Source organism: Microplitis demolitor, chromosome 8 (genome assembly GCF_026212275.2).
Source record: "Microplitis demolitor isolate Queensland-Clemson2020A chromosome 8, iyMicDemo2.1a, whole genome shotgun sequence".
NCBI classification, from domain to species: Eukaryota; Metazoa; Arthropoda; class Insecta; order Hymenoptera; family Braconidae; genus Microplitis; species Microplitis demolitor.
In genome coordinates this window covers 17,629,886-17,650,062 of record NC_068552.1, presented here as the reverse complement: position 1 = coordinate 17,650,062, position 20,177 = coordinate 17,629,886, and the positions used below count along the sequence as shown (strand labels likewise).

At 32.4% G+C, this 20,177-nt stretch overlaps 1 protein-coding gene across 1 annotated transcript in view; it reads right to left on the bottom strand.

Moving 5' to 3' along the window:
- Window positions 1–20,177, bottom strand: part of LOC103578377 (uncharacterized) — a 158,142-nt gene that overhangs the window by 71,567 nt on the left and 66,398 nt on the right. The window contains exon 4 of the mRNA XM_053741581.1: window positions 11,639–11,698. Coding sequence (XP_053597556.1) covers window positions 11,639–11,698 — 60 coding nt within the window. The remainder of the gene's footprint in view (window positions 1–11,638; window positions 11,699–20,177) is intronic.

Here is a 20,177-nt window from a genome sequence, read left to right as displayed (position 1 = left end):
CCATTTGTTTTATATTTTTTTTTGTTTACTGAGGGAATTTCAAAATAGCTTAAATCAGAGGTACAAGTGCAGACGAATAGAACATCAGGAAAAGGTAACAGCGGGAGCGAAAAAAGAAGTGAATAAAAAAAAAAAAAAAACGATACCTTTACTCACTTAAAAAGGAGATTAAAGGCAGAAAAAACTGGACCGGCAACGAATTAAACTGGCGTCGACTTTACAAAAAACAGCGATAAAAATTCTGAGAAAGAAAATTAAAAGAATTGTGTTGTGTGAAAGAATTCTCTTTCTCTTGCTGGTTTGCTAATTTTATTAGCGAGACACTGGTACTTTTACTGTTCGACATTTACGATTTAAATATTTATATTACACAAAATAATTTTATTGAAAAACGTTAAATATTTTTTGATAACCGGCTTCAATTTCCAATTATTTCGAATTGAGGGAATTCAAACGGTTTCGTGGAAGAAATCCGTGATTCTATTTTCCGGATGCGGTTTCCATTGATGATTCGAATGAAAACAAATAAATAGAAGCTTTTCGAGTACATTGTGTTGATCGTAAAAATATAATTATATTAGATATACATAGAAAGGAAAAAAGATACAGAAACCGATAAAAATTCGATGAAACATGTACGGGGGATGTATTCATTTAAATTCCTGCCGTACTGAATCCACGCACTCAAACACACACACACATACACCCACCATCATTTCGGCTCTCTCGTTTGCATTCATGTTGTCTTTATTCTCATGTTTAAATCCACGTAATCCGTATGATACGTATTAACGTCACTCAAATAGACAAAATGCTAAAATGTAAAAATAAAAAATCTCCAACAAAAACAGCCTAGAAATCCATTTTGTAAATTTTTAGTTACTGGTTAAAATCCCTCGTATTTATTTATTCATATTCTTTTGATTCAACAATTAGCGGATCAGCTCTTAATCCTTGATAATTAAACGAGTTTAATTTAAATGTAAACGAAAAAGAAAAAATAGAGCAAACCCATTGGAATCATAATAAAAGAAACCCAGGAACAAAGGAGCTAGAAATAAATGAAAAAACAAAAATAAAGGAATGATTTTCCGTTTGTGAATTCGTGGCTTTCACGACAGGTTATTTGCGAATCTAATGGACCGCAAGAGGCGGATTCTAGAACTGATAAATCTTTACCAAATCGACGTCTCGGCTCCAATTTATTCTTTTCGGAAAGCTCACTTATTTCGGCTTGATTTATTCACAATAACTAGCTTTTTCCAATTTGTATTAAGCTATTTCGAAAATCAAAACTCGATCCTAAAAGTTTCACCCGAAAATTTCATTGCAATTAAATTTTCAGTGCATTTTCAATATGTCGCCAAACATCGCGTCAGATCTAATTAGCAATCGATTTTTCATGCAATTCAATATTTTCCCTCTTTTACATCGAAAAGTTTCAAATTCAGGATACGGTCTTTCGAAATTGGGAAAGCGATTTGGTATAAAATGAAAATTAATATCGTTTCAAATAAAAGATTATATTCCAGTTTCGAAGGTTTTTAAATCAGCAGGGAGATAAACCGTATTTTAGATTGAAAAGAGACAAATGAATAACGGAAATACGGTTGAATGAAAACGAGACTCTATTATATATAGTTACGTCTCACTGATCTATCTACTGTACGCTTGTAAGCTCATCTCTTTTATCTAATTCCCCATACATATATCCTGCCAATGAATTAAAGTTACTTCAGTTCATTTTCAGGATGAAAAAATGGATTATAACATCCTCCGTGCAGCCATTATAGGATCCCAATTACAATTATAATTAAAAAAATAATAAATAATAAACTTCAATTAGATTTTACAGAAGATTATAGTTGTAAGTCTTTGAAGAAGCGGTTTAAAAGTGTAAATGAATTACACCTACAAGTTGCTAAAAGTCTACTCGGGAATTTTAAATTTAAATAACTTTTATTTTTAATTTACTTAAAGTTTCATAAAACTTTGAATTTACTAATTGCTTTTTTGCGGTTCTCTGTGATAGATAATATTATCTTATATTCTATAGAATAATTAAATACGTTTAATGAAAATTTTTGTTATTATTATATGAGACTTTATTGAAAGTCAGTAACGTCAGAGGCAGACGCAATCACGAGTCACGGGGGCTGTATAAAATGAGTCGGGTTGAGTTATATATAAACTAGTGGGTATAGTAAGTAGATGTGCACACCAATAGCCGGGCGGATTTCTCCGTCGTTGAGAAGATGCCACTTGACTCAGGCATCTCTTTATTCATATATATATATATATATATATATATATATATATATATATATATATATATATATATATATATATATATATATATATATATATGTATATATAGCACTTTCAGTAAGTACTTAGGACTTGAAATGTGCAAACCTCATATCGCACGACTGCAAATATTTCTCAGCCAAATAATCTCTCGTTCGTTGGATGAACGAAAATAAAATGAATAATAAACCTCTAAAACAACTTACTAAAATGATAATTATATATTAAAAAAAAAAAAAAATTGGGTCAAAACAATAACTTTTCGAATTTATTGAAAATCGATTTTGTTAGCGAAAAATTAAAAATCTATAGAAAATCAAGACTCGTCACCCTACAAGAAATTCTCGAGAAAAAAAAATTTGTTTCCACTTCTATGCGAACATTTTTCCAAAAGACTCCAACGATTTTCTTAACGGGGTTAAAAAAAATCATTGTAAGGTAGTATAAAATTGTTACCGATATGAAAAATATAAAAAAAATTCAGCGTCTGGTTTTGATCTGAACTTAACATATATCAAAAAGAAAAAAAAATTCGTAAACTTAGATGATGGTGTTGAAATCGATAACTAGACTTAACGTGTGACATAAACTTTTTTACGAACGATATCGGGGTACAATGGCATTGAGGTTGTCATCTGTCGTTAAATCGATCAATCTTGGTTGCAACATAAAAAAAGATCGTATCACATAATTGATACTTGGTCGTATCAATCTTGCATTACTTATTACCGAAACGTGTGTGGGATTTTACGATTCAAGAGTTGGGTTTACAACATGCACTTGGTACATACAACATGTCAGTAAAGTACATGCGCTCTGCGTAACTGAGAAGGAGGATGTTATTGAGTAGTAAGCAAACTCAAGGTGAATAGTCAAACGAGGAGTAAGTAGAGTTGCGAAGAAGCGAAGGAAGGAATGAGCGAAGAGAGAAACTCTGTTGGAAATATTGCGTCGAGATGCAAGGCCAAGTTGCTCTCGACAGGAAGATTACTTCTGAGATTAGACGAGGTTGACAGAAGACAATTTAGTATCTGGGTGATCAGCGAGTAAAGCTTGCGGTTATGACTCCAAGATCGAGTGCACTGAAGAACTGACTCGGATACTGGCGAGCCGAGGAGCTGGTCTGTATATGTGCCGTTGTTTTTACCCAGTGCATGTAGTTCAAGTTGTTGTTATATCCAGCTTTTGATGCTTCTAAAACAGACATCAACCACTCGACTCTCATACCGTCAGAGATCCTCTATTTGTCTCACTTGCTCCATCTCTTTAATGCCGAGATGGAGCCGAAAGACAAGAGGTCGAGTCACTACTTGAACCAGCAGCTACTAGGCCCCCTTTAGGAATATATATTGCCGTGCTTAATTACGTTCTCGGTACTTCCTGTGCACGTGCCAAGAGAGAAATGCATTGTGGCCAGAGGTAGATCCAGCCCGCCCAGTATCCTCCATCCATGTCCCTGGCAATTTTCATAGCTACGTTATAATTAACCACTTTCGCATTAATTCAGTGAATATAAATTGGTTAGCATGTCACAACAAAATATAAAACACCGAGGTTGGTGTATGTGACTGAATATATATTGTATGTACTCTAGACTACATAGGACACAGTGTTGCCCGAGGCGGTGAATACATCATTTAAATTTAATGATATTGGAGGAGGTTGTTTAATCAGTTCGACTAATCGGCAATACTCTCTCTATGCATCTACAGGATGAAAGCGAATCTCATCGTCGTCGTAGCCGGGCAAGTCTACTGAGCTCCATTGTTCTCGAGTCACGCTTCTCAATCCAGCAGGACAAAAGCGGGGAATTGAATATCCGGCGAAGCACCACGGCATTCGACCGACCGTAAGACAATCGTCCGCTAAATCGCTCGGGAGGTTGGCAAAATCGTGGTCGGATGTCCGTAGCTCTTACCTTGCCGCGATTCAATCAGTCAACTTGAAATAACGTTTAATGGCTTCATTTTAGTTCCATTTATTTTTTATACCGTTCAGTTGAGCGGAAAACTGTTTCGACGTTTTATAATTTTTAGTACAAATACAACTTCTTTTTCTGCTGATAATCCAATCCAACTTGTAAGTAAGATGTCTTTAACATTCCTCGGAGTATTTACACCGCGAATGCCTTTCTTCATGTCTGTCTTTACACTCGCAATCTCTTTGCCCTTACACTACTTGTAACTGGGAAAGCATCAACTCCACTAAAGTTAAGCGATTCTGTGCTGAGAACGGTGCGGTGTAGATGAACGTGCAAGTTGGACGTTACAAAATTGCAGACGGGTTTGCCGACGAAAGTTTGCCATGAAGTTTCTGTCAGTGAGTTTAATACACTCTATATATACTAAATATTGTATAAACGTTGTGGTGATAATAGTGGCAGAGGCGGTGTAATAGTGGTCGCATTGCCAACTAAATATAGATGGTGAGAAAAATAAACGTGACAAAAAAGTTGTCTCGAAGGAGCAAGGGGCTGCAAACAAGATACCCGAATATTTATTCTGCAGCCCCAACAGAAACTGTTTTGAGGTAGATCTTGTGGTTGTAATGCAACTTCTGCAACAACTCTACTTTAGTCTGCAAATTAACCCGTCATAATCTCAAAGTAATTATTATTTTATTCACTTCTCTATTCAAATTTCGTACTAAAAATAACACAGTAATTTTTAGAAAAATTTCAGCAGGTTTTTCATTGGACTGAGTTTTCAGGTTGAAACACACCAGGGATTAAAAGTACTCTTTGTCACTTTAAATTTGACCTAATGTGTGACATCTGTGTCAGTTTATCAGGATTTTTTATTCCCTTGGAATTTAAATCTTAAAGTATTATCGACATTCGGAATTATCGAGTGCCAGTCAGACTGTTTCAAGAAAGACACTTTCGTCGCCGTGGTAGCTGCCAGAATAGTTGCTACCCAAGTTACCCATCGGATTTACTTTCAATGTATCGAACAGCTTGGCGAATCTTTAATGGCAACCGACCCGAAGCACTTTAGCCTCGACCACTCTTGTACTTTACAATCTATATAGTGATCTGTCTTTCTTGCTAGCATCTGCATCAATTCATCTTGCTTCAGTTACTTGCTTCTCTGATTTTCATCACTCACTCACTTTTATACATGTACATGTATATATATTATTTTACTTGCGCTCTTGTAGTCAAATCGCACGTCTTCTTGACGATTTCACGCGATAACTTGAGCCTTTCATGCAGCCTCTACCACACAGAGGACTCGAGGTATTGGTTTTCAATTTGCATCCTCCAATACTCACCCATGCGTTATCCCACCGCAAGTTGAAGCTCGAAAGTTAAAAGTTAACGCATAACTTTTTGAAAATCAGATCCGATGTTTTAACTATCGGAAAAATAAAATAAATAAAACCATTTATTTTCTATTCCCTATTCTCTATTTTCCAACTAAATTACTTAAAAATAATTTATCAGACGATTTTAAACTGATCGTTTAAATGAATCTAAAAGCTTACCATTTATTTAATTTTTATTTCTCTTTTATTCAAACTAGACATTAATATTTTACTAAATGCCTGAATATATTTGAATATTCACGAGCAGAGAGTTAAATTATAAGGTAATATTTAAAACCCCGTAATCCCTTGGTTTAACGTTAAGATATACATGATCAAACGGTAAAAGCTGTTGGAAAAACTCTCGAAATATCCCGGCTTTTTACTTTGTCACAAAATTTATTTTAATAATAAATAACCCATTTTCTCCTTTCGGTCTAATCCAACTTTGTTGACAAAGAAATCCAACCCCAGGTCTTACAACTATCTTGTAACTTGTTTCTAACAGAAAAAGCTCAAAGTCAATGCCGTTAAAAACTATTTTAATTCCGTCAACTTTACTTGTTATTTTAAAACCATTCATTTTGTCGAAAATTCCGTATCAATAGCTCTCTATTTCACTCTAGTCTATTTCAGTCTTCTGACATTTTATTCCAAGGTGAGATTAAAAATTACGTAACTACGTAATGCAGACAAAGTATTAGTATTTGTCGCGGAATTAAAACAGAGAAAACGAGTACACAATAGTGTAGTTTAAGAGGATAAAATTAGATTGTGTTTAATCAGTAGCTCTCTCTGATATTCAGCGTGTGTGTGTGTGTGTATGTGTGTGTATTTCGGATTGTGGAATATCGTTCAGATCTATTACAGCTGTTGGATAGAACAAAGCCAAAATCGTTCTTGAAATTCGACGATTGCCAACTGGTGAATTGCTGTATCTGGTGTTGTGTGGAATAGAGTAGAGCAGAGTGGAGTGGAGTGGAGTAGAGTAGAGCAGAGTAAAGTGGAAATTGGTAGAAAAATAAAACAAAGGGAGAAAATGGTGGTGAACATTGCAACGTATCTTCCACTTCGTCAAGCACTAAAGCCTCTGCGAAATGTATTTCATTTATATATTTTTTTGTTAAAACATTTTTTTTATTTCAACATATGTATGCACGTTATTTTGTGTTAAAAGAAATCGGAATTGCAAACTAACAGATTAAAGTATACTTTTTGTTATTTTTATTTCTGTTAGTGTCTGGATACTACACACCGCTGTAAACACTGAAGATTTTTATTTTATAAACTCACTTAAATGTGGATTAATCGGATTACATGCTTGCATAAGTTAATGTATGGATATATAATATAAGCTTGGGAATTCACGTGTAACACGGGAGTATCGTGCACCAGGCACCCAAACTCGTGAAATTGTTGGTAGTCTGCATCATCAAACTCTCTCGAAGCTAAGCTAATTAATCTAGGCCCATCAAACGAGCAGATCGCTGCCCCACGTCGGTTTCACTACAGATGACAAATTACCTTGATGCCCGCAGCTAAATGCCGGTACCCACTGGCTACGACCAGCTACACACGTGCACACCCCCGACCTAACTGTATCATCATCATCCTCATCATCATCATCAGCATCAACATCAGCATCAGCATCACAATCACCGGCTAAACGCACTTGCTACAACCATCACCTGCGCTCTGTTAACTCCAAACTTTTTTAAACTATGCTTCATGACTTACTCTGTGGTGTATTATTTATTATCATGCTCATTTATGCTAAATACATATGAATCGCTCGAAAATTTTTTTTTGTTTTTCGATCTCACTTTTCAGAGCTGATATAAATAAATTTAAGAGGTCGCGCGCGAAATTTCGATTCTGCGCCACTTCCAAAAATTTTATATTTTATAATTTGAGGTCAATTTTTTTTGTGTAGTAAAATTTTTCATAATGAAAAAAAAAAAGTAAAAAAATAAAAATTCAATTTTCAGTATTTTTAAAATTTAAAAAATTATTATGTCAGTTGGTAAATTTAATTTTTTTTAATTCAAATTTAGAAAGAGCTTTTTATTTTACCATGGATTAATTTTTTGAACTGTGAAAGCGAATAAAAAAATCTAACTTGAAAAAAAAAAAAAAAATATTTTGACTGCCTGAATACCTTTCATTTATTTCATTACAAAAAAATATATTCAATATTTATTTTAAATAGAGAGATAAAATTTCCAGACTGCAGATAAAGTTATTTATTTTTTAAAATAATCGGGTGTGATTTTTTTTTTGTAAATAAAATAAGTCGAGTAAATTTTCAGTTTGTACGAAAATGGAGAAAAAACAAAATAGTGTCTTTTGTAAATAAAAACGATGCGATAAACAAACGGAAGTAAATAAACCATCAGTTCTCAATTACCGTGGGGTGAAATAATGTGGATTGTGCTATCAACTGGCATTCAAATGGTAATTTTATTCGCATTAGGACGAGACGTGAGTCATAGTCATGAGCTCAACTTAACATTGCTAGCAGTTACAAATAAATAAATAAATAAACTAACATAAAAGTGGAGTTATTATACACGCCAGGACATATTGCTCAATAAATCTTCGCGCGAAACGACGGGAGAGTTCAACAAATTTCCCCGCGACTTAATAAATTACACGGTAATAATAGCTAATATTATTCAATAGTTTTTTTTCTCTTTTTTTCACTGTATATTCATAGGTTGTAAATACATACATATATTTTTTGTAAAACACCCCAACTAAATACCATAAAAAAATAAATAGATTTTTTCCGCGGGTTAATTGACTGACAAATTATTCCAGTTTAAAATTACGTCGGTCAAACATCCACTGGGTTTATTGAATTCCCGATAATATATTCGTCCTAAAATATATGAGTAGCTTAGATTTGAAAAATATGAGTACTTATTATTATAAAATAATAATTAAGTGATATTATGTGAACTTTTAGTGTCAGTAAAAAATATTATGAATTGCAAAAAAGTTTGGTAAGAATTTACCGATAGCATCGAGCTCTTTGTCATAATATGACAAGAAAGAATATATATACATACATATATGTATTAAATAGTAGTAGGAAGTCACGGAGGTACTCGTCGAGGGAAATTGCCTGGCAGCGGCAGCTGTTACGTCTCTTTACTTTTTTCTCCTTGGCGTGAAGTATATCCAAGAAAATCGAAAACTCGAAAAAAAAAAAAATATATATATATATATACATATATTATCATCGACAAAAAGCGATAATGAGTATCGAAATGTTCTAAGTAAATACAAATTACAAAGTTATCCACAACATTTCAATTTAATAAGAAAAAGTTTAAACGCCTTTTTGAATCCCTTAAACAATTTAGCAAAATTTAAATCTTGATGGTAAAAATCCTTGAACTAATGTGTTGAGCACTCAGACACAAAGAGTTCCTAAATACATGTATGCAAATTTAGTGCTGTAATTACAAGTTTTCATAAATGGAAAAGAGAAAGTAGACTACTACAGTGCTCAAGGGATAAAGTAAAGAGAAAATAAAAAAGTTTTTGGTAAAAAGTAACTTAAACAGCAAGTGTAAATGTAGTTGTGTTGTTTTCGCCACCGGGCAAAGACCAAAGTTTCGCCCTCATTTTCCTCGGCTTTTCGTGAGCCTCTTTAATTTATCGTTTAACATTTTCATCTTTTCATGATGACGTGCCAGTAGGAGAGAAAGACCCAAAGAAGATTTTCCTTCTTAGACAAAAAGAGAAACAAAGTAATAAGAAGTTTAAGAAGCCACCACGCGACCACCCGAGGATTTAATACTCCTCTGGTTATCTAACAGCATTTGTACTTGCTCTTGTAATTTAACGACATTCAATTAATTTATCGCTTGGGGGCGAATCAACTCAATGCCCAGGAATTTTCCTAAACAAACAGTTTGTATAAATATAAACACTAAAAGTATTAATAGATGTGCGTAATTAGTGCGAACAATGCATTAGCGCAAAACATAGCTCCTGAAAGTGACAAAGGGAGACGCTATTGTTTCATTACTCGCAAGATAAATAGGGATCAAAGTTTAAGATTGAGACAAACATACTGCAGAGCTTAATCCTAATCTGTTATCAGGCTGAGTAATGACTCACAATATACGTCTATAAGCCATCATCTTTGGTTATCTTCTTGCCCGTATCATTATTATCGTGATCGTCATCACCGTCGTAGTCCCCATCGTCATTGAACGTTGTCCTCTCTGGATTATCTCATGTCTGATGAGGCAATTAAGTAGGAACAAACTGTCGGACGGATTTACGCCAACGACAATAGGTTACGCTCTACTCTAATGCCCGACGGTGACGCGACTAATGGCGCGCCGTGGACGCACTGACCTCTATTGGTAGCGTCGGTGCACTAAACTCAATGCTCGTTACGTTTCGACCGCATACCTGATAATGTTTTCGGGCTATTTGTTATACTGCCCTTGTACTCGACGCAATCGTTTGTAAAATTACGTGTTTGTGATACATTTAACAGGTTCTCTGTTGTAAGTGGTTTCAACAGCTCCATTTTATTCATGTAATTTAATTACAGATAAAAAAAAAAATTGTGGGTTATGTAATTGAAATTTTCTTCCAATGTAAAGCAATGAAGAATTTTCTTCACATTTTTGGGATAAATGGTTTAAATACAATAGAATAGACTTAAAATTTAGTTGTGATTCTACGCGATTTATTATCTCCATTTACGTTGCCCTAAGCTAGACACTGCATCTCTTTTAGTTGGATAATAAAGATGTTTATTACCACTATCCCTGCCATTAATCTTGTGGGAATTCTCTAGAACAATTGCTTTTAAATTCAACGAAATAAAATAATTAAATAAATCCAAATCCGTAAAAATATTTTTTCAAAAATTCGTAGACTAAATTTTGAACCGGATCATTTTGTCAGCCTCTTAACTCCATATGCAGACGAAATAAAACAGAAAGTTGTTTTTATTGAACTAGTTGGTTATTGTATCGGTAAATTTTTTGTGTAATTACAAGACTAATAGACGTGTACGGACATTAAGGACTATTGATACTATATAGACATCAAGAGTACTTGAGAGATCCAGAGGATGCTTGGGTGAACCGAGAATTGGGAACGATAGTTCTCAAGGGCCATATCACGAAATCGATGGATCGTGGACTTGGTATCGATGCCAACGATATAGCAGGAGTGCAAGTGTATCGAGTATTCGGTCGGCCGATAGATACCAGAAGAGACAGCCGTTGCATTATCTCATCTACTAATTGTTACAAACTACCCATCGCACACGGTCTACTCGACGATCGTTAATTTCGACATCGTCGCTTGCTACCTCTCACTCACTCGGTCTTTTCTCCCTGTCTATCAATACCCAGATGACAACCGATAACGACCATCGAAAAATTACCGCTACACAACTTTACCTTTGAAAATAATTCAAACTTATTTTTTTTTTATTTTCCTCTCTAATTAAAACTATACATTCATAGTTCGTCCCCTCGGTAATTATAATAATTATGAAATAATTAATAGCCGAGTATGTAGTCGAGTAATAATTTAGTATTTCGCAAATTAAACAAAATTTTTTTTTTGCGTACATAGAAAAAAAGTATGCTTGTAAATTTAATTAAAATTAAAAATTCTTGACAATTAGGGCAAAATTAAAAATAATAAATGTGAAAAAAAAAAAAAAAAATCATCATCACACGGTGAAAACTCGGGTACTTGATATGGCTATAACTTTTAATTATCCTAACCTTCAGAGTAACCAGGAGCGCGTATCAACGCGTGTTATAGCACAGACTCGAGAGAAGTAAACTTGGCGACGATTTTTACTCATTACTCGCTTGAGACAAATTTATTCCGTGCATGAACCTATTATATGACTTTTAATATTTCAAATGTCTCGTCAAATAATTAATGTATATAAATATACATTTTTTTTTATTTTATCATAAGTCTAGGGTTTATTAAAGAATTTTTGAGCCATTATTTAAAAAAAGCTACTTACCCTTCGACTGTTGCCATCCTTAGGATTAAGGTCTGATGCTACGGTACCAAATATTGTCGGCTGTAACAAAAAATAAATGAAAATATAAATAAAAAGGGTCATTAATTTTATTCGAACAATAATTTATAATTATAAATGCTCGTGGACTGTATGGACTGGGTCTTTAGCAATCTCAGTTAATTTCAAAATCGAACATGGGCAATAATTTTCCCGTACAACGTACGCAGCAGCGAGCTAATAAACCAGACAGCAGGGGCCACGTTAACGTTCTAGAGTTCCCAGCGAGTGAGCACTGGGGACAAGTCAACACACAAGCATCTACCTGTACGTCCAACCACCCACATACTCGCGCACTTGGATGAAACTACACGTACATACACGTGAGTGTAAACACAAGGGGTATTATGTGAGGCATTATGTACGCTACGTTCAAGAGATTTATGCCATTGCCCGAGGTGTGGTTATACCTCGATACGCTTCCCTGAAACATCGCCGAAAGCTAAATGAACAGACATATACATTGAGATTTAAAGACTTATACTTTTCAACTTTTCAAATCTGTCTATATAATTGTCAACTATTTTTTTCTATTTATATAAGGACAAGAAATATGAGACTTTGTTGAACGAAATTACGGAAAATTTTTATCCAATACAACTTTAAATTGTATGTCTTGTTGTACTTCAAGAAGTTTAACTTCGATTTTTTAAATTTAATGCTACATTATTATTTAAATATTTGCCTGTAGCAATTCAAAAATATAAAGATTTCTTTTCTATTCTTAACAATTTGTAAATAAAATTGTATTTTAGAGTAAATTTGGTGAGTTATTTATGGAAATTGATCCACAAGCTTTCGTAAAAAAAATTTAAAAAACAGTTGATCCTGATCAAAATTAAAGTGTCCGGTGGATGTTTGGAGATCTTTGGTATATTAGGTAGAAGAACGCTTCTTTGTATTTTCAATGGAATTTCTTAGACGACATTTTTTGGCAGAATGCTAGTACGTACGCTTAAATGAGTCATATATATATATATATATATATATATATATATATATATATATATATATATATATATATATATATTTATAAAGTTAGCCAATTTTGGAATTATCAAGCCCACGTGACACTAAAATTTCTTCGGATTTGGAAAGTTGGAAGTTACTTTTATTAATACTGTTGTAACGGAAATATTAAAGGCAAAATTTAATTAGTGATAAATTTTACAAGGATTTAAAAAAGTAATGATGTAAAGAATTTTTTATCGAGACAAGAATAGGTTTGAATGTGCAGTTTTATGATGACATATATTTTATATTTTTCGGGCTATATTGTTTCAGCTATTGTTGAATCAGTAAATGAAAATAGGTAGGGAAGAAAACTATAGAAATGGTAATAATCTTCTTATGTTGAGTATAAAAATGTACGATTATAAAGTAGTCATAAAGTTCGTGATGTTTTGATACGCGATTGTCAGCGAGTTGCTGGTCGATAGAAGGATTTAGTGCTGAGAGATGAAAAATAAATTGGACGTTGAAAAAGGAATGCGAACTGTCTATGGGTATCGATCAGTGTATTGTTGGTCGGTTCAAATGGACTCGGGAATAACGGCGTCGGTCATAATTGGAAAATTTATTATTAATGTCTAATATGTAATGTCAGTCATGTTGGATCCGGCTTTTATAAATAACTAATTTACTTTTTTAATTTTACCTATACCTGAAACTATTTTTTATGCTAAATCATGCACACACATATGAATATGCAATGAATCATAGCTTTTGAATTTTAGACCGGTCAGAAGGACAATAAATAATGGAAGAACAATTCGATCAAACTGTCACGCTTATCTTTACTATTCATCAAACTATATCAATATATATAGGTATGGGTAAATTTGGTTTGCGTTTTTTTTATACAAACTCATTGTTATTTTATAATAATTGCATTTGATGAGTTAGCTGTTTTATTTTTATAACGAATATCGTCAAATGAATATTGATAGTTTTTCAATTTTTCGACAAGAGCTTGCGCACAAAGGAAATTAACATGAATGTCGAAACCAAAAACCACACACTATTAATATAAATGACATTTTAATTGATTTTCATCGAATATATTTTACATTCTGTAACAATCAAATATTTTATGTCAATCGAAATATAAATTAAGTTATCAAGATTAATTTCAAGTTTTTATCATCAATAAATTATTTCTAGTATATATATGACATCGATCCAAATGCACGGTGGCATTACCGCGATAGTCGATAAAAACATAATTTAATTGATCGTCAGTAATAATTAAAAAATGCCGGCTGCTTAAAATAATTTATACTTAATATTTATCATACATATTAACTACGCGAAAATTTTATAAGCAAACCTTTTAGCCAACATGACGTTACCAGTATGCTAATTACTATACTACTAAAGTTCTGAAGGTTCATAATTTTTTTTTTACTCCTGTACTTTTTTTATTATAATCCTTTGCCTTCTCCCTCGATAGATTTATGCATTATGTTAATTATGCGAAGGGATAATGGACGAATTATAAATAAGAATTTTAAATATATGAGATTAATTTTTTTAATTTATTTAGATATAGCCAGCAGACTCATGCGCACAATTTACTTCTGTCAGAATTTTTTTTTTTTTTCGGACGCTCGAATTCGACCATTTTTTTTTTTTTTAATATGAAAAGTTTGGTTTATTTCTTGAGTATGTAAATGGAGTGAAAAGTCTAATAATGACTTTTTCATACAAATATTTTTCGATACGCATGACTCAAAAATTTATATTATCATATATATACATATAGTTTTTATATTTTTGATATTTGAGTTCTGCGACGTTTGAAAAAAAAAATAAATTTGTGTTTTTATTTATTTATAAAACGAAATTGGTTCACATGACAATGGTATAATTTGGCGTATTGTTTTAAATTAGATCTCTATGTCTCCGTAGATCGCAAATTGTAAATTCTTCAGTAAAGAATTTCATCGGATCCGAAAGATGTTGTAGTATACAGTGTCAGAGGACAATAGCAAGACGACACGTCTTTGTCAAATATCAAAAGTCCTCGATATGCTCTCACGAACATAAATCTCAAGTGGAGCGCGCCAAGAAGATTGAGTTTCAAAGTGTATGGAATCATGGTCCAATTGAGAATCGCCTTCAAACTTTTCTTACATGAAACTTATTCTTACACCGAAATGGTCTTCCGTTTTAGTAAAAAAAATCAATACTACATCCAATATCTCCTGCATTTTTTATGTCAACTCAATTTTTACTACTGAATTATACGAAATATACATTTTTTTTTATTTTTCGCGCTCCAAATAAAAACGCGTAATTTATCAGTCACGAAGTTTAAAAATTTTTATTGACTATTTTTTCATATCGAACTATCGATTCTCGTTGACGCGTTTCCTCGTCAGCTCACTAAATTTAACTCTACCGTTAAAAAAAAAAAAAATAAAAATAATCGTTCATTCAAAATATAAATTCGAAACATAAAAATATTTATTTAAACTTTTATCGGGCGTAAAAAATATAAAATATATAACTTTTTTTTTTAAGATAAATAAAAATGATATAAATTCAGGACGATTTAGTTTCAATATATCTCTTAAAAATTAATAACTCATAATATAATAATAAATATATATTTATTTTCTCAACAAAGTTGTTTATTTATTTACTTTATGTCGTTAAAAAATATAACTGCTGTTTATTAATTAAAAACATAATATAAAAGTTTTTTTACTGGCAGTTAAAATTTATAAATTGTCATGATCGAAATGGTATCTCGGTACGTCTACAGTCAAGATATTAACATAGATCGTGGCTCGTGCTTTTGATTACACTATAAACTCTCCCACTTGCTTTCAATATAATCCATACATGCATACATATATATATATATATATATATATATATATATATATATAACTATAATGTATAGTATAAGTTAATAAATATGTGTATACTACGGACTGCACTCTACTCTGGTGATCAAGATGAATGCAAGACACAGTTATCGCGCATGGATTACCGCACTCATCACTTTTGACGTCCTTTTGTTAACAACTTCGGCTCCCTATTCGGAGGATTTACCCGGTAAGCTGATTATTTCAATGCCATTTACACATTCGCGCTCATATTTTAATAAATTAGTTAGATTATGCATCACTTTGTAATCGGATGATGTGATTTATTCTTTTTAAATTCAAATATTTGTGTGTGAAATTTGGGAGCTTTGGACAAAATGAAATTAAATAAACTTTGTGTCAGGCAAAATAAAAAAATATTTTAAAAAATGACAATCTTGTTAATTTATATAAATTTTCAATTTTTTAGTTGAGCGAATTGTACATTTGAGGCAAAATGAACATTCTCGATTTTTGAGCAAATAAAATTATTCATGTAAAAATTTTTTTTTTTACACTGATGAGGTCAAATGGTCATTCTAAAATTTTTTTTTTAGTTGAATCAGACGTGAGTTAATGATTTTGAAAAATTTAATTAATTTTTTATGTGAATGATTTTACTGGCAATAAATATTTGTAATGAAATTTTTTAAAATTTTTATTTCATTTTAATCAAGACGTTGATTAAAAAAAATCTAAAATAAAATAAAAAAAATTACTTGAATTTTCGGAGTGATCATTTTATATACTAAAGAATTTACTAGATCTGTAAACCGTAAAATGAGAATTTGGTAATTTTACTCGAATATCCTTTATATATTCTTATGACTCCTTAGAATAAAATATTAATATATTAATGAAATATTTATAAAATGAAAAATTAATAGAATAAAATATCACGGAAATGGATTTCGTAATACAGAATTATTGATAAGTACTTTATCCTCAAATTTATTAAATTTATTTATGACTTGTTTTTCATAAATATATTTATTCAATGACCATCTTAAAATATGGACTACCATAAAATAAAAATATAAATGTAGCCATCATCATAACAACAGCTTAAACTTGTACATGCTCGCAATAAAGTATCCCTTTTAAAAATAAACATAGTGGAACAACTTTTTGTGATACTTGATGTGTATAAGACGACGTAAGACATTGACGTAAAGCTGTAGTAGGATATTGATTTCACGATACACAGGATAATTTTATTCATACCCCTTGAGTCGCTTAAAATAACGAAACCCCAGAGTAAATACAACTTTTAACTTTTTTTCTCGTTACAACAAAAAAATATTTTGTCGTTGTCATTGTTGTAGTTCTAATAGAACAAAGAAGAAGGAAAAGGAAATAGTAAATAGGCAAAATATAAGTACAGTTTTGGAGGACATGAAAACGTAGTAATAAATTAACATGCAAGAGCGTGCGAACATAAAATTATTAAATGCTGCGAAGACAAGTGGAAAATAGTGCAATGTATATGTATACATGCATCAGTTTTGAACCGAGACGTGTAGACGAGAGCGGAAGAATATAAAAAATGTATGACGAGCTCAAGTGAGCGCTGGTGAGTTATTTGCGACTGTGAGATCTATGCCTGATTATGATTATGAAGCTTTTATCATAAATTCACGATTTTATTGGTACACTGTGAAAAATTCCCATTAAATTTTACTATGGGTGCATTGTAACCCCGGACCATAAGAAAACTGATACAAAATTTACAAGTGTCCCATAGTAAACGTATGCGCATAGGTCCCAATTGTGTCGTCTGCGCATACCGTTTACTATGGGACACTTGTAAATTTTGTACCAGTTTTCGTATGGTCCGGTGTTACAATGCACCCATAGTAAAATTTGTTGGAAATTTTTCACAGTGTAACGATTAAATTTTGCGTAATAGTTTCCGATTGAACTGATTAATACCGACTCGGAAATTGAAATGTTTTGATTTTACATTTATTGGTGCATAGTTATAATTAATAAATTATAAAATTGTCTTTAGTGAAAATTTCAAAGGTCGTTTATGAGTCACTGATCTATTGATACAATTGATTACCGTTTACCTTTCACTTGGGTTTTTTGTCTGACATTAAATTTTCTTATTCTACTGGAGTCAGGAGCTCACGTATTCTTCAGACGAGAGAGATCACGACCCACTCAATAAGAAGTCGTTTACTCAGCTGTAAAATACTCACTAGGGACTAGTCTTTTTTATCAATTAAACCTGCTCAAATATTGAGTAAATTAAACGTCTGAATAATTAGAGTGGGCATTCGATATCGAGGTAATTAAAATTTTAATTAATTATATAATTATTACAGAATTTATCGAGTCGAGACAGTTGAGGAGAAATTTGGCCAATTCAAAATTTAAAAACCATATTGACTGGCTGAAAAATTACACATTGAAACCGCTGGAGCAAGACGACGGCACTAAGTAAGTTTGGGGGTTGGGAAAGTCGACAGATAAATTAATTGGGTTAATTTTTAGGCCACCCCCAGTGTGGGAGAGGGAAATAAAGCTACAGAGTAATGAGGAAGAAAATAAAAAAGATGAGTGGGATGAAGAAATGCAAGAGTTGACTAAAAAACGATTAGAAAAGTGGAAAAATGTTGAGGAAAATAGTAAAGAAAAAATGAAAAATTTAACTTATGTTGATAAAAATGAATCAAGTGTAAAAGGGGAAGTGAATTTATCGGAAATAGATTTTTCTTCAAATACACTTGCAAAGGATAAGAAGGTAAAGGGTGGAAGTGGGAGTGGGGTTGGAGGTGCGGGTAAATACTCGACAGAGGCACGACGAACTTTAAGCAAGAAATTAGACTTTGAGAAATTCGATAATTCTTCTTCTAAGTCAGGAACTTCTCAAGCCAATGGGTTAACCCAAGATGAAAGAATTGAGTACCAAAGTGGTCGGTGGGGCATGAGTATGAAAAATCCCCCGGTGGATTTTTTGATGGCAATATCGAGGGCCGATGATGGAGACGAAAGTAAATTTAAAGACCGTAAAGGCGTGGGGCTTGAAAAAAATTTTAAAATAAATCGTGGGGAGGCAGAAGGAGAAGAAGGAAGAAAATACGAAAGCAAAGAAGTTGATAAAGAAGAAGAAGAAGAAGAAGAAGAAATAGTGAATAAAGATGAAAAGTTATTCGAACCAGCGAATAATTTTTCAAGCGATCGGTGGGGTATGAGCGTATCCTCGCCACCAGAGCAATTCCTCAGGGAAATATCATCCAATCGTTTTCTTCCAATGTCTATTGATAATTCTGGTTCTGGACTATCGGCTCCGCAAATTACCAGTGGACCCACTGAGGCTGCCAGAGTGCTGACTAATGAGGTTGCTGATAACTCTAAGAAAGATTCTAGATTAAGAAGAGCTCATAATCGAACAGATAATCTGACATTGGAATTGCGGAACACGAGAACAAGAACATTATCACCAATTTTTATTATCGGTCCGAGTTTTTGGACGTTAAAATTACCCATTAATTTAAAACAACGACTTGGAATTATTCCAAATGAATTACCAGAACCACTAGAGGAAGAGAAAGATAATGAGACGGAGAAAGAGACTGAGACAAGTCCGTTGAGAAATATTCATTTAATGAATACCAAAACAATTATCGGTCAAACTCGTGTCGCTAAGTCCTCCGACCCAGATAATTATGAAAACAAGGATCAAGATAATTATTATAATTAAATTCAGATGTGGTACGATATTTAAATAGTAGTCTGTAATAAATTACTGATTTATTTAATTATTGATTAACTTAATAAATATTTTTTTAAATAAAACACCGGTTTTATTTACACAAAAATTTATGCAGTCACTGACGCAATGAGTTTTATAAATTTATAGGCATGTTAATAGAGTAATCAGGATTTCCGTAATACTCCACTACATTATGTTTTTTTTTTCTTTAATTTTTTCGTTATTTATGGAGAGAAAATAATAAAATGGATGAATAAAAAAATAAGTTTTTATGAACGGAAAATATTTGTTCATAAAGGATATGAAGAAAGCTTAAAAGATTCAAGTTAATGCGGTTCGTTAATCCTCAGACATTTTGATGTTGCAGAGAGCAAATACTTAATTTCCTATTCAGAGCAGACGTAATCCAGGTCTTAGCCTCTAACTGTGACCGCTGACGGTATATAGTGCTGCTGCTAAAGCGTATGACTCTTTATACTGACTCTATCTACCACTATTACTACTACTACTACTACTACTACTTCTACTACTACTGTTGCTGCTCCAGCTCCTGATACTGCAAGTACCTGCTGCAACATTTTCTATTTTCTTTGAGCATCGCAATATCGCTCGTATTTTTTACTCATATATAGTAAGCTTTTTACTATCTTGTTTTTTATTTTTCAGCGTACGTGAAAAAGCTGAAATAGGATATTAAAGCAGTCGGGAAGGGCTCGTGATAAGCACACAGTAAAAAAAAAAAAATTTTTTTTACATGGTGTCTAAAATTATTAATGAAAAAATTTTTATTTGCTTCCCTGGAATTATTCACAAGATTTTAATTTACTGATAATTTCGTAAAGATGATTACTCTTTTTTTTTTTTTTTTTTTTTTTTTTTTTATCAA